We start from the raw sequence: 13,726 nt of genomic DNA, 5'->3' as shown, positions 1-13,726 counted from the left end.
TTCTGACTAACTGCGCCACAGTGTGGTTTGGCGGTTGCTCGGTAGCTGTCCGGAAGCCCTGCAACGGGTGATGAAAACTGCCCAGCACATCACAGGTAGCCAGCTCCCAGCCATCATAGACCTCCAGCACATCACAGGTACCCAGCTCCCAGCCATCGTAGACCTCCAGCACATCACAGGTACCCAGCTCCCAGCCATCGTAGACCTCCAGCACATCACAGGAACCCAGCTCCCAGCAATCATAGACCTCCAGCACATCACAGGTACCCAGCTCCCATCCATCATAGACCTCCAGCACATCACAGGTACCCAGCTCCCAGCCATCGTAGACCTCCAGCACATCACAGGTACCCAGCTCCTGGCCATCGTAGACCTCCAGCACATCACAGGTACCCAGCTCCCACCCATCGTAGACCTCCAGCACATCACAGGTACCCAGCTCCCAGCCATCATAGACCTCCAGCACATCACAGGTACCCAGCTCCTGGCCATCGTAGACCTCCAGCACATCACAGGTAGCCAGCTCCCACCCATCGTAGACCTCCAGTGAGAGTGGTGTCTACCCAGGGCGAGAGGCATCACCAGGGACCCTTCAAAACCAGGCCACAAACTGTTTGCCCCTCCTTGCATCAGGCAGGCGTGTACAGGTCTCTTCGTTCTCCCACCAGGAACAGTTTCTGTCCACCCTGCTGAACTCCTTGACTTCCCATCACTAACCACACCCACCCTTCGTACTACTGGACTCTGTCACCGCCTTACATAGTCTGATAAGGAATTTTCCAGTTGTCTACAGGTACGTGTCATTGCTGCTATCCCTGCATTTCAGTTGCACATGCTATCTTACTTCTTCAGTTTGCCTTAGTTGCAAATTCAGAATGCCATTTAGATTTGCCATTTGGAGAGCCCTAGCTACTGGTGTGCATGTTTCTGACCAAACTGTCAGGAACAGCCTCCATGAAGGTGGCATTAGAAACACTTATATTGTCAGTGATTTTGTTTGGTTTATTATTCAAATGTTTTCATTTAGTTTTTGGCATGACATATGGTGTAAGTTGTTTTAAATATGTTCAGAAGAGTCAGAACAGGCTAATCAAGTTTAACTGAGCCAGACAAGTGGATAAATGTTTTTTTAATTTTGTTTAAGAAATTATTAATAAGTTCTAGCCAAATTTCTAATTGACTTTACACATATGAGTGGAATATTCATTCATTTTATATGATATGTAAGTAAATAACCTTTAAAAACAAACTCACAAACCTTAATATTATGCAAGAATTTGTCCTAAACCCCTGACCGCTCCTTCTATCCCACGATCATGTAACGTCAGACCCAGTGAACATTTCATAAACAGTAATTTAGACAATGCAGCATTGTAAAAAATTATGTATTAACTCAAGAAGAAGAAAATAAAAGTGTTTTTCTTGGCAAATGGTTTTGATGTTAAGCTTCAAATTGCCAACTGACTTTTTAAAACTAAAGAACACTAAAAACCTTTGTGCCATAAGTCAACACATATGTTTCCTTTACCCAACAAGTTTTGTTTGTGTCTCTTTTTGAATTTCCGTTTGACGCTTGGTAACTGGCCAGGGAGAAGGGATTCATCTGATAATGTCCTCAAACAGGTACCAGATTATGTCTTCCCGAGCTGGACACAAGAGTCTGTAGTTTCCAATAGGGTGCATGCATTTGACCTGTGTACATCCTTCTTCAATGGCAGAAATAATGACTTATGCTATTGTTATTTTTGCCAGAAAATCCCTAGTTTAGTTCTTAGATAATCCATCCCCTTCTTTTGTCCCTCTCCACCACAACTCTGCATTCTTTCCAGTTTCTCAGCCTTCTCTATGTCTCTTTTCTCCTTCAGCTTCTCAATCAGGAAGTCCAAGTGGACATAAGTAGACAGCGAGTTCCCCCTCAAGGCAATCTCTTCTAGTTCAACAACACACTGGTAGGATTCCTCCACCAATCTGGCTTTGTCTCTCACAGCATCATCCAACTCTTTCTTCAGACAGGCCATCAAGTCGACTTTCTCTGCAGCAGCTCTCAAGCTACTTCTATACTTCCTTTTTATATCATCATGTGTCTTGGTAATCTCCCGGTTCCTCTGAACAAACCTCCAATTTTCTCTGACATGGTTGGAGACAGGACATCTTCCAGTACATGACATGCAGTGACCATCTTTCATGACTTCACACCAATAAGGACTTCTGGCAAGGGTGCATCCTGGATAATGGCAGTTCTCTTCACAAACTATGCAGCATACTGCCTTTCTGGTAAATATTCCTTCTATGGTGACTCGCTCTTTGTAGCTCTCAGTGACTGTGATGACAAAGTTCTGACTTTCATCCATCTCCTTCTTGTGTTTCATCAGTTCATCACGAGTTTGCTTGAGCAAAGCCTGCTTCCCTTCAATCATCTCAATGCGTTGCTGTAAGTTGTTGACAAAAGCTTCTAGCTGAATACGATTTGTCAAAACATCTACAGTCATCTTCAACTTCTGAGGAGCTACTTTACCCAGGAACTCTGAAAACTCATCCATGCCTTCCTTGGTAACTTCCCAGGCTAAATTCATGGCCCTTTCTTCTTTTTGGTTTGTTACAATCTCTGTCTGCCGGTTGTTGAACAGGAAATGAACTGGTTCGTTGTCCTTGTTTTTGGCACATTTGATTTTTGCATTTTCAAGTGCCTGGAGGGCATTCTTAGCTGGCACTCCATCTGAGTTTGAAATGAGAGCTACGATTTGATTCTTCATGTCTTTCCCAAATAAAGACAAAACTGCATCAAAGATGTACCTCTGCCTGTCACTCAGACGATTGGTACTCGCCTTCACCACAAAACCCACGGCATCAATTTGATCAATTCCCTTTGGAGATCTGAACAAATCATGCAGTCTTTCAGTGATTAAACGGTCTTCTTGGATTCCTCTGGTGTCTCCGTAACCTGGGGTGTCTATGATGGTCAGAGAGTAAGGGACTCTACAGCCCTCAAACCCAAAGATGTCATAAGCTATGACCTCAGAAGTTTGACTTTCAGTTTGACATTTGTTTCCCTCGTTGGTAATCTCAAACCAGATGTTGTCCTCTCGCTCCACACCCATGATGTAGTTGACCATGGCGTTTATCATAGTAGTTTTTCCTGCCCCTGTCTCTCCAACCAATAATACAGTTCTGTTGACCTTGTTAGGGTCTTTCTCACCGATGGTCCATTTTCTTAGTTTCGATTCTTCTTCACCTTTATCATCCAGACATTGTTTCTTTGGTACCAGCTGATACCTTCTTGGGGGCCCTTCATGGATTAGGGCGCTTTTTGAAATGATGTCATCTAGTTTTGAGGATGTGCCACTATTCCTGAGAAACACAATAATGTATTTTATTTAATACATTTTGATTTCATTTAGTGCTGCCGACAACTGTCAGTAACAATTTTTCTTTAAAGTTGAGGATGATGTCACTACTGATAGCACTGACTGAGGATGACTGAGGACCAGCTGATACCTTCTTGGGGGCCCTTCATGGATTAGGGCGCTTTTTGAAATTATGTCATCTAGTTTTGAGGATGTGCCACTATTCCTGAGAAACACAATAATGTACTTTATTTAATACATTTTGATTTCATTTAGTGCTGCCGACAACTGTCAGTAACGATTTTTTTTTTAAGTTGAGGATGATGTCACTACTGATAGCACTGACTGAGGATGAGGTCACTAATGATAACACCGACTGAGGATGAGATCAATAATGATAGCACTGCCTGAGGATGAGGTCACTAATGATAGCACGGCCTGAGGATGAGGTCACTAGTGATAGCACGGGTTGAGGATGAGGTCACTAATGTTAAAAGTGGAAGGACAACATACCGAATTGTCTCCTTTGTCTCCTTGGAAGGTACTTCTTCTCCAGGCGTTGTTGTGTCTAGTTTGACACCAAATATGGTACGTGGTTTCTACAATGTGGGAGAGTTAGGGAGAGTTATACACTTTACAACATTTTTAATACTCCTGAATTGTGCTTGTAAATGCTGTCTTTTGACACGACACTGACCCTATTTTACATTGGCAGAATATCTGTTGCACATTATTACTCTTTTTCCATCGCAGTGTGCGCTTTGTACTGTACATATTCTACTAATGGCAATCCAAGTTCAATAAATGATCCCATTCCTGTAGCAGATTGCCTTTTTTCATTATAATAAAAAAGTATGTTGATTCAGTTATCTGGAGTGACTACATGCATTTTTGGACCTATAATGACATTTTAAGAACATAACTTAAATGCCTCATGGACTTTGTCTACCTGAAGTTACAATCTAATCAAACCCATACAATGTGTTGTATATATTTGGTTGTTCAATAACGTGGGCTGTCTAAATCCAAAGTGTCACTGGGTGTTCGTCAACTGAAATTAATGGAAATGATAGTAATAATAATTGCAACTGCAGATAGAGATCTGGCTCCAAAACTGGGTTACTAAATAAACACATTTTCTTGTTAGGAAAAAAAAATGTTATTCACCAAAGTTTGTGTACCTGGTACAAAGCAAATGGGGAAATGAAGCCAAACAGGAAAATTGCTTACTAGATTCCTGTAGGACATAAATATGACTTTAGGTGTAAAGGCTGCGTTCACAGGCATCATTGGGTACATTGGAATCGCCAACAACAAAGTCAGTTGATGGATGTGATGGAAGAAATATTTGGATTGTTTAAAATAAAAATATATTTTAGTATCAACATCCATTGTCCAAATATTACAATTATTAAAGTATAGCAAATATATATATATAGTTGCCCCATTTATTCCAACAATATTTGTAATGTGGGGAATGAAATGCAATGCCTCCAAGAGCTCTTGTAAGAATATTGAGAAGTTTTCTCCTATGAGACTGTGACTCGATCCAGGCTGACAAAAGTAAAACCAGGTACTGTTAACGACAGCAACCTTAAGATGAAGCCTTCTTCCATTTCAGTCATTTATACAAATTACTATAATCTCAAAATGGTACTCCTTTAGACCCCTTGCTTCAAAGCAATTGCAGAAAATGTATTAATCACTGATTATAAACTGGATGTAATCAGTGTGTGTGAAACATGGCTAAAGCCTACTGCCTTAATCGCCCTATATTAGGCCTCCTGTAGCCTCATGGCTACACTACTGATCATAAACCCATTAATCTCCCAAAGGGGAAGGGTTAAATTAGGCCTGTTCTCCTGGGTACACTAGTGATCACAACCCCATTCATCCCCCAAAGGGGGAGGGGTTAAATGAGGCCTCTCCTCCTGGCTACACTAGTGATCATTACCCCATTCATCCCCCAAAGGGGGAGGGGTTAAATGAGGCCTCTCCTCCTGGCTACACTAGTGATCACAACCCCATTCATCCCCCAAAGGGGGAGGGGTTAAATGAGGCCTCTCCTCCTGGCTACACTAGTGATCATATCCCCTGCGCATCCTGAAAGTGGTAAGGGGTGCTGCAAATATTTTCAGTATAAATGTACTTATAAATATCACTGGGTGTTCAGTGTTTTAAATGTTTACTAATTTAAAAGGTAAACATGCTGATAAATCATTTTTCATATCTACTATTTCAAGGCCCCCAGGCCATACACAATGTTCCTCAGTGAGATTCCAGAATTCTTGTCTAATCTCATGGCAGATAGCATGCATAGCATCATCTTCCGCTTATCCGGGGCCGGGTCGCGGGGGCAGCAGTCCAAGCAGGGATGCCCAGACTTCCCTCTCCCCAGACACTTCCTCCAGCTCTTCCGGGGGGACACCGAGGCGTTCCCAGGCCAGCCGGGAGACATAGTCCCTCCAGCGTGTCCTAGGTCTTCCCCGGGGTCTCTTCCCGTGGAGGAGGAGTTCCCAGGAAGGCGTTCCGGAGGCATCCGAAACAGATGCCCAAGCCACCTCAGCTGACCCCTCTCGATGTGGAGGAGCAGCGGCTCTACTCTGAGCTCCTCCCGGGTGACCGAGCTTCTCACCCTATCTCTAAGGGATCGCCCAGCCACCCTGCGGAGAAAGCTCATTTCGGCCGCCTGTATCCGGGATCTTGTCTTTTCGGTCATGACCCAAAGCTCATGACCATAGGTGAGAGTAGGAACGTAGATTGACTGGTAAATCGAGAGCTTCGCCTTGCGGCTCAGCTCTTTCTTCACCACGACAGACCGATACATCGACCGCATTACTGCAGAAGCTGCACCGATCCGTCTGTCAATCTCCCGTTCCATCCTTCCCTCACTCGTGAACAGGACCCCTAGATACTTAAACTCCTCATGGCAGATACAAATCACATTTTTGTTGATTGTAACAGTAATATGGAAAACCCTCTTCAAAAAGCCTTTGAAGCCATGATTTACTCAATGGGTTTATCCAACATGTCTCAGGTCCAACACACTGCCACAATCTCACCTTAGATTTAGTCTTGTCATGAGGAATAGATGTTGTGGATTTAACAATTTTTCCTCATAACCCTGGAACATCTGGACTGCTGTCTTATTACATTTACCATTAAAACCAGTAACCCACTTGCATCCCAAACAAGGACTTTTAAAGCCTTAATATAAATTCTCAGACTACCAATGTATTTTGATACTCTTCCAGGCTCGTAAATCGATGACAGAGTAAATACATCGGTAAACCAAATTTAATCGAGGATCTAAACTTCATAATACCTTAGGTACGGCTATACCACTAAAAACAAAATAATTATGGATTAAGCAACTTGCTTCCTGGTACCCCGACAATACTACAGCAGTCAACCAAGCGTCCAGAAAGTTGAAGAGAAAGTGCTGTTGCACTACATTGGACGTTTTTAGACTAGCCTGGATTGACAGTACAGTGCAACACCGAAAGCACTCACGTCTGCTTGATCAGCCTATTTCTCCAACCTGATTGAGGCGAACAAAAGTACAGTTATAAAGTTAACAAAAAGCAATGCTCAACAAGTGAAGTGGGTTCAGCAGTGATGAATAGATTCATTTGATGAACAGAGAATCACCATTAGACGACAGGCCATGTCCTCTGGCAAACAAATGTACATTTTAGTGTTCCTCAAGGCTCGGTTTTTGGCCCATTATTGTTCTCACCATATATGCTGCCTCTGGGCGATGTAATCCGAAATCACTAAGTGTAAATTTTCACTGTTATGCTGATGACACACAGTTTAATGAAACATGGAGACACCCCAAATTAGCTGCTCAGGAAGCATGTGTTTCAGTCTTAAGGAAGTGGATGACAGAACATTTTAGCTTTTTAACTCTGAAAAAAACCTGAAATGCTTGTTCTAGGACCCAAGAAAAAAAAGAGTTTTGTTGGCAGATCTCACAGTGAACCTTGACGGTTGTATGGTCGTATCCCAAAAAGAAACCTCTGTGTTATCCCCTCGGCCCTGATCTCTCCTTTGAACATATAAAATATATCTCAAGAGCTGCTTTCTTTCCTCATCTTCAGAACATTGCAAAATCATAAACATATCAATAAATCATGCAGAGACACTAATCCATGCTTTTGTTACTTCAACATTAGATTACTTCAATGCTCTTCTCTCCAGTTACCCTGATTAATCAATGAATAAACTTCAGTTAGTGCTGAACACAGCTGCTAGGATCTTAACTAGAAAAATGTTGACACTTTACTCCAGTATTAGCCTCTCATAACTGTTTTCCATGCATTAAACAATTTCAAAGAATGGTGCTCTCTGACCGTTTTTGGTGAAAAAGAACCAGGGGAAAAGGTTTCCGATATGGAAATCCCAGTTTTTGTTGTCATGGCAGGTTTATCTTTAGCTCTGCTGTCAAATCTGCGAATTATACTCTATATGGAGAGAAGAAAAGAGGGCATTATGTCATTTTTGTTTGGGGAGGGGTTAAGCAATATTTTGTTGAGGGGTATTAGGATCATTAGTGTTTAGCACCTAATGTATATATTGTCATTTAGTTACCATATTAGTTGACAAGTCCTGTACCGAAATATGTTCAAATAATGTTCCAACCTTTGGCATTGCAAAATAAACAGAATTACAGTAATATTTAAGAGTAGCAATTGTTGAATTGCAAAAAAAAGTCATTCTAACCTTCACAGACCTGGGAAGAGGGGCCTGGGGATCCTTCTCATCCACTAACTGGATCTTCTCCAGTGACGGAGCTTTGAGGTGTTCTTGCTCTGTTAGAAATTCTATAGTCATCTTCACCTCTTGAGGAGTCACTTGTCCCAGGAACTCTGAGAATTTGTCCATACCGTCCATGTTTGTGTTCGGTGCATTCCTTAAAGCATTCATGTCTAACTCAGTGGCAGTAGTTACAGTCGGGCCAATGTTAACTAGGAAATGAACAGGTTGGTTCTTCTCATCTTTGGCACATTTGATGTCTGCGGTTTTCAGGGCCTCAAGGGCGTTAGTGGCTGGTCCTCCGTCTGAATGTGTTAAGAGAACTACAGTGTTGTCTTCCATGTCTTTGCCAAATAACGTGGCAATTTCATCAAAAATGCACTTCTGCTTTTCACTCAGACAATTCTCGGTTGCTTTCAATACCAAACACACTGCGTCAATTTGACCAATTCCATTTTTATATTTGAACAAATGATGCAACTTTTCAGCAACTCGGTTGCCTTCTTTGTTCCATTTGGGGTCTTCATATCCTGGGGTGTCGACGATGGTCAGAGAGTAGGGGACTCGAAGACCCTCAAAGCCAAATACATCATAAACAGTGACCAATGAAGCCCGACTTTGAGGCAGACTCCTTTCATCTTGTTCCATGATCTCAAACCAGACTTGGTTTTCCCACTCTACACCCATGACGTAGTTTACCATGGTGTTGATCAGGGTGGACTTCCCTGATCCGGTCTCTCCCACCAGAAGAATAGTTTTACTGACCGTGCAGGGATTTCTCTCTCCATACGTATATCTTCTCAATTCAGGCACATCTTCTTTTTTATCATCCAGAGTCTTCTTCTTTAGTGTCAGCTGATACCGTTTCTGAGTAGTATCAGCCGATGCAGTGTTTTCAACTCTATTCCTGGAAATAAAATAACATGTTTCGTTCGTAAGAAATAGTTATCACAGTAATCTAAGTTGCTAGTAGGGCTCAAAGAAATTACAGATTACAGCACATGCAAGCAATTTTTGGATGTATTGAAATCCATTATTTCATAAAATATTATGATAAAAAAACATGACAAAATGTGTGTTAATAATGTTTTTTAGGGGGGGAAAGTATTTTTATAAAACACAGACAATCAGTGTTTAGGGATAGAGGTGCAGGCAAGTGCAGGGTCGAAGATGGCGCTTTTAATACTAAACAAAACTGAGCACTTGGAATAGAACAATACAATATTGTGGTTCCATTTCCGAACCACGAAATGGAACCACAGGACATGAGAACGTAACAATACAACAATGATCGACAAGGACTGAACTAAATACACAGGCTAACGAGGAGAACAGAAATAGGTGGGACCAAACACAGGTGAAAGACATGAACTAATCAACTAACAAGGACAGGAACTCCAAATAAGGATATGACACAAAAGAGCAAGGAACCAAACCACAACTAAAACACGTACTGGAACAATCCGGCTGGAATCGTTACACTCACCAGGTTGCCATGGCGGTCTCTGAACTCTTACACTCACAGAAGATGCTGTTGTCACGTAATAAAATTCTGTCAACGAAAACAGGTTGGCTTATTCAAGTAGATCTAGAATACAATACATAATTAAATACTTACAGATAAACAACAAAGGAAACATTTTGAGTCACCTGGCGTAAATGTAGAAATCTTAAAAGAAATGGCCAACTTCGGGTGATTGTCAAAAATGATCCCAAACACTCTGCAAGGACAACTAAGACCTAGCAAAGCGAATTGCTTGAGTTTTGAATTTTAATGGAGGCTACAGAAAATACAGACTTCATTCAAAACTGATTTTCTCACTAATATAATGTTTAATTGTTTGAAAATTATATGAGTTATAAATGGTTATAAAGGCCTTTCAACTATATACATTTTCCCAGGTGGCCTAAGATGTTCGCATGATACGGTTAAATGATTAATTTGTTCAGTTGAGTCATGAATGCAGCATTATTCTTTAGAATTATCTGATATAAAGACTCTGATGTGACTTAACAGACCATTTGAGAAGGAGACAAGGAGTAGCATGTTAACAGGCTGGATTACTAAAATGCTAAGGTTTGGAATGTGTGGATTGTGATTGTATATACACAACCAGTTTTATAACACCTCAATCTTTCCAGTTTTTGTTGAAATTCATTCAGTTTAATGTCTTAATGTATTCTGAAATAAAGCATGGAACAAATCATGGAATCATTCTGTTAAACACAATTTAATCAAATTTTTTGACTCATCAAAGTAGCCACCTTTTGCATACATAACAGCCAAACAGACTTGTGCATTTTACTACAATCCAATATTGTTCTGAAGGTTCTCCCCAAACATTTGCAGAAAGTTCATGTGTTGAACAGGTAGGTTGCTTGGCTTTCACCCCTCGGCCCAGTTCATCCCAAACCAGTTAATGGGGTTTAAGTCAGGTGACTAAGCTTCCCTTTCCATGATTCGAAGCCTATGCCTTGTTCTTTTCTTCTAAGGTACAGTGGATATGAAAAGTCTACACACCCCTGTTAAAATGGCAGGTTCTTGTGATGTAAAAGGATAAGACAAAGATAGATCATGTCAGAACTTTTTTCACCTTTAATGTGACCAACAACTTGAACAATTCAATTGAAAAACAAACTGAAATCTTCAGGATGAAAAAAATAATAATAACCACAATAACATTGTTGCATAAGTTTGCACACCCTTAAACTAATACTTTAATGAAGCACATTTTGATTTTATTACAGCATTCAGTCTTTATGGGTAGGAGTCTATTAGCATGGCACATCTTGACATGACAATATTTGCTCACTCTTCTTTGCAAAAGCGCTCTAAATCTGTCAGATTGCGAGGACATCTCCTGTGCACAGCCCTCTTCAGATTACCCCACAGATGTTCAATTGGATTCAGGTCTGGGCTCTGGCTGGGCCATTCCAAAACGTTAATCTTCTTCTGGTGAAGCCATGCTTTTGTGGATTTGGATGTGTGGTTTGGGTCGTTGTCGTGCTGAAAGGTGAACTTCCTCTTCATCTTCAGCTTTCTAATGGGCGCCTGAAGGTTTTGTGGCAAAATTGCCTGGTGTTTGGAACTGTTCATAATTCCATCCACCCTGACTAAGGCTAAGAAAAACAGCCCAAAAGCATGATGCTGCCACCACCATGCTTCACTGTGGGTATGGGGTTCTTTGGGTGATGTGCAGTGTTGTATTTGTGCCAAACATACCTTTTGGAATTATGGCCTTTTGGAACAATGATATCCCTCTTATGCTTTGGAAGCTCTCTGTGGACCATGGATTTTGCTCTGAGATGCAACTAAGAAAATATCAGGAAAATCCTACTAGAACAGCTGAACTTTGTGATTAATCAGAGTCACTTTAAATGATGGCAGATGTGTAATTACTTCTATTTAACATGAGTTTGAATGTGATTGGTTAATTCTGAACACAGACACATCCCCAGTTATAAGAGGGTGTGCACACTAATGCAACCAGGTTATTTGTAAGGTTTACATTTAAAAATGTTCCCCCTCGAAGATTTCAGTTTGTATTTTCTATTGAATTGTTCAAATTAAAGGTCACGTTAAAAGTGGAAAAAGTTCTGACATGATTTATCTTTGTCTGATTCTTTTACATCACAAAAACCTTGCATTTTAACAGGGATGTGTAGACCTTTTATATCCACTGTAGTTCTGACATAGCCTAGAGCTAAGTTTTCTGAGTTGTTCCCTGAAAAGTGTGTTTTTTTATAACCCTGAAATATAAATTATTTTTCAGTTTTTGTTAACCTAAACTTTTAACCTCTGGCAGTTTACCTCTTACCTTTGTACCATTTCAGGCTATTCACTGGACCTGAACTGCTTACATTTCCATAAAAAACTTTTGACCAGCAGTGTATGTAGTTACAGCACTTACTCCATAAAGTATCCTTACCACATATGCTCTGTGTTGTCATAGGCAAATTAACTTCAACCCCACTAGACAAGTCAGGATACTTGTAGAGCTTGATAATTAATCCTTGAATATTTTTACCACTGGTTGCATGAGTTTACATTTGGCCTGCTGACCTGTAATCTTTCCAGATGCTGATCATGTAGTTACTTTCTTGCGTTCAAAATTCAGAATTACAAAATCTAGATAACTACAAACAGCTGTGGGCAAAAGCAGATTTGATTACATTTTTCTCTTAGTTCAATTTAATATTACTGAGATCTCATGCCAGGCAGATTAACTGTTGCATTGTGAAGAGCTTAGCTGTGTATATTTGTTAAACTTTGGTCGTTCAAAATTTTACACAATTCTACCCTGGAAAGATAATTCAGATAAGATTATTCACATTCAAATTTCAGAAACATTTTACAAAAATAAAAGAAATGTTGCACAACGGTATAGTTTAGAAACACTGCAAGCAAAGTATGACAGTTCAATCCACTAATTTGAATCCACTAATTACGTCTCCACTTACCTGTGCTTCAGGTGAAGTTGTACCTAATTGATGCAGTCACAGATGAGAGAGTAAGAAACTGAACATGTGAAACTGGTTTTCTAAAACCCAGTGGCAGTTTGATGTTTATCCTCCTCCTCACCAGTCAGGTGATTTCAGAGAAACACACGTCTTCAGCAGATTCTTTCATACAGTAGGCTCCACACAACATGAACAAAACAAACAGCATGAAGTAAGTAACATTTTCTACTATTTTAGACTAATACATTTTCAGTGCAAAACTGAACACTTTTTTTTTAACAAAGTATGCCCTCATTCCAGCATAAAATAAATAAGTGACACAAAGACGTTTTTTAAAAACAATACACACTAATCCACAAAATGCCCTATTCCCTAACCTTTGCCCTGGTCCTAACCTTCACCCCAAACCTAACCCTGGCTCTGCTGTGCTCTGTTGTTCACAAAGCAGCTATAGTAACTAGGACCTTGAGAACAACATAAACATTAATTGGCCTGGTAAGTCAACTCATCAGTGAATGTGTTAAAGTGTATTAAGTAAACCAGAAGAGAAAACATTTTCAGTAAACAATATTCACTTAATTACCAGATTGTAACACTGACCATTTTAAATAAAATAAAAAAAATACTAAATAAAATACTACATTTCATTAAAAGCAACATTAGTACATGTAGAAAGAATTACTTGAAACACTTAATACTGAAAACACAACAACAGAAAAAACTTAACAGCAAATGCCATTTAGACACAGGAATATTCATATTTTTTAGCAGTAAAGGGACATGAAAAATCTGAATACTGTATATAGATGTGGTTCATAAGAAATCCTAGGGGTGACAATCATGACATCCATGTTTGAGAAATTTGTTTAGTTCTTTAGAAAAACAATGTAGATATATCTCAATTTAAGATAGTATTTTCTTGTATTTTGAGTTAAAGATCGAACTGATAAACATCAATGACATAATTACCAAGTGGAGCAACAATTCTGGAGGACACTGAATATCCTTTCACTTATCTTTAATTTGCTAAATCGTTAACATTATAGGCACCGGTCTGTCAGAAAAAGGTGATTGTGTGGTTGTCATACAACCAATCTTTTCCCACTCGACTTTGAATTCCTGAATTAGAAAATGTTGGTATAATGACACTAACATCGACAATA

The 13,726-nt window shown here is 40.1% G+C and overlaps 1 protein-coding gene across 6 annotated transcripts; it reads right to left on the bottom strand.

Annotated features, from left to right (window-relative positions):
• Positions 1-1,114: 1,114 nt before the first annotated feature.
• On the bottom strand, positions 1,115-12,629 carry LOC105020807. Of its 6 annotated transcripts, XM_034290339.1 has the most exons (8): positions 12,564-12,623; positions 12,166-12,249; positions 9,589-9,654; positions 8,070-9,009; positions 7,700-7,810; positions 3,858-3,943; positions 3,469-3,570; positions 1,115-3,348 (listed from the first exon to the last, which is right to left on the bottom strand). In XM_034290339.1, exons 2-8 carry the CDS (start codon positions 12,189-12,191, stop codon positions 1,740-1,742), a joined length of 2,940 nt encoding a protein of 979 aa, XP_034146230.1. In that variant the 5' UTR covers positions 12,192-12,249; positions 12,564-12,623; the 3' UTR covers positions 1,115-1,739. The 6 variants fall into 6 exon arrangements, with proteins under 6 accessions (XP_034146230.1, XP_028973052.2, XP_028973051.2 ...); XM_029117219.2 differs by lacking the exon at positions 12,166-12,249 and having other exon boundaries at positions 12,564-12,629; XM_029117218.2 differs by having other exon boundaries at positions 12,032-12,610.
• Positions 12,630-13,726: the final 1,097 nt, after the last annotated feature.

This window comes from Esox lucius, chromosome 24, assembly GCF_011004845.1.
Source record: "Esox lucius isolate fEsoLuc1 chromosome 24, fEsoLuc1.pri, whole genome shotgun sequence".
NCBI lineage: Eukaryota > Metazoa > Chordata > Actinopteri > Esociformes > Esocidae > Esox > Esox lucius.
Note: the sequence above shows the minus strand (reverse complement) of the source record. Positions and strands in the feature narration are given on the sequence as shown.

Bases quoted from the DNA above. Each gene is read 5' to 3' on its own strand.
- LOC105020807 (XM_034290339.1), bottom strand. From the start codon at position 12,191: ATGATCAGCATCTGGAAAGATTACAG. The intron at 7,811-8,069 runs GTTAGAATGACT...CTCTCCATATAG, and splicing joins CTCTTCCCAGGTCTGTGAAG to AGTATAATTCGCAGATTTGA. The intron at 3,571-3,857 runs GTATGTTGTCCT...TGTGTTTCTCAG, and splicing joins GAGACAAAGGAGACAATTCG to GAATAGTGGCACATCCTCAA.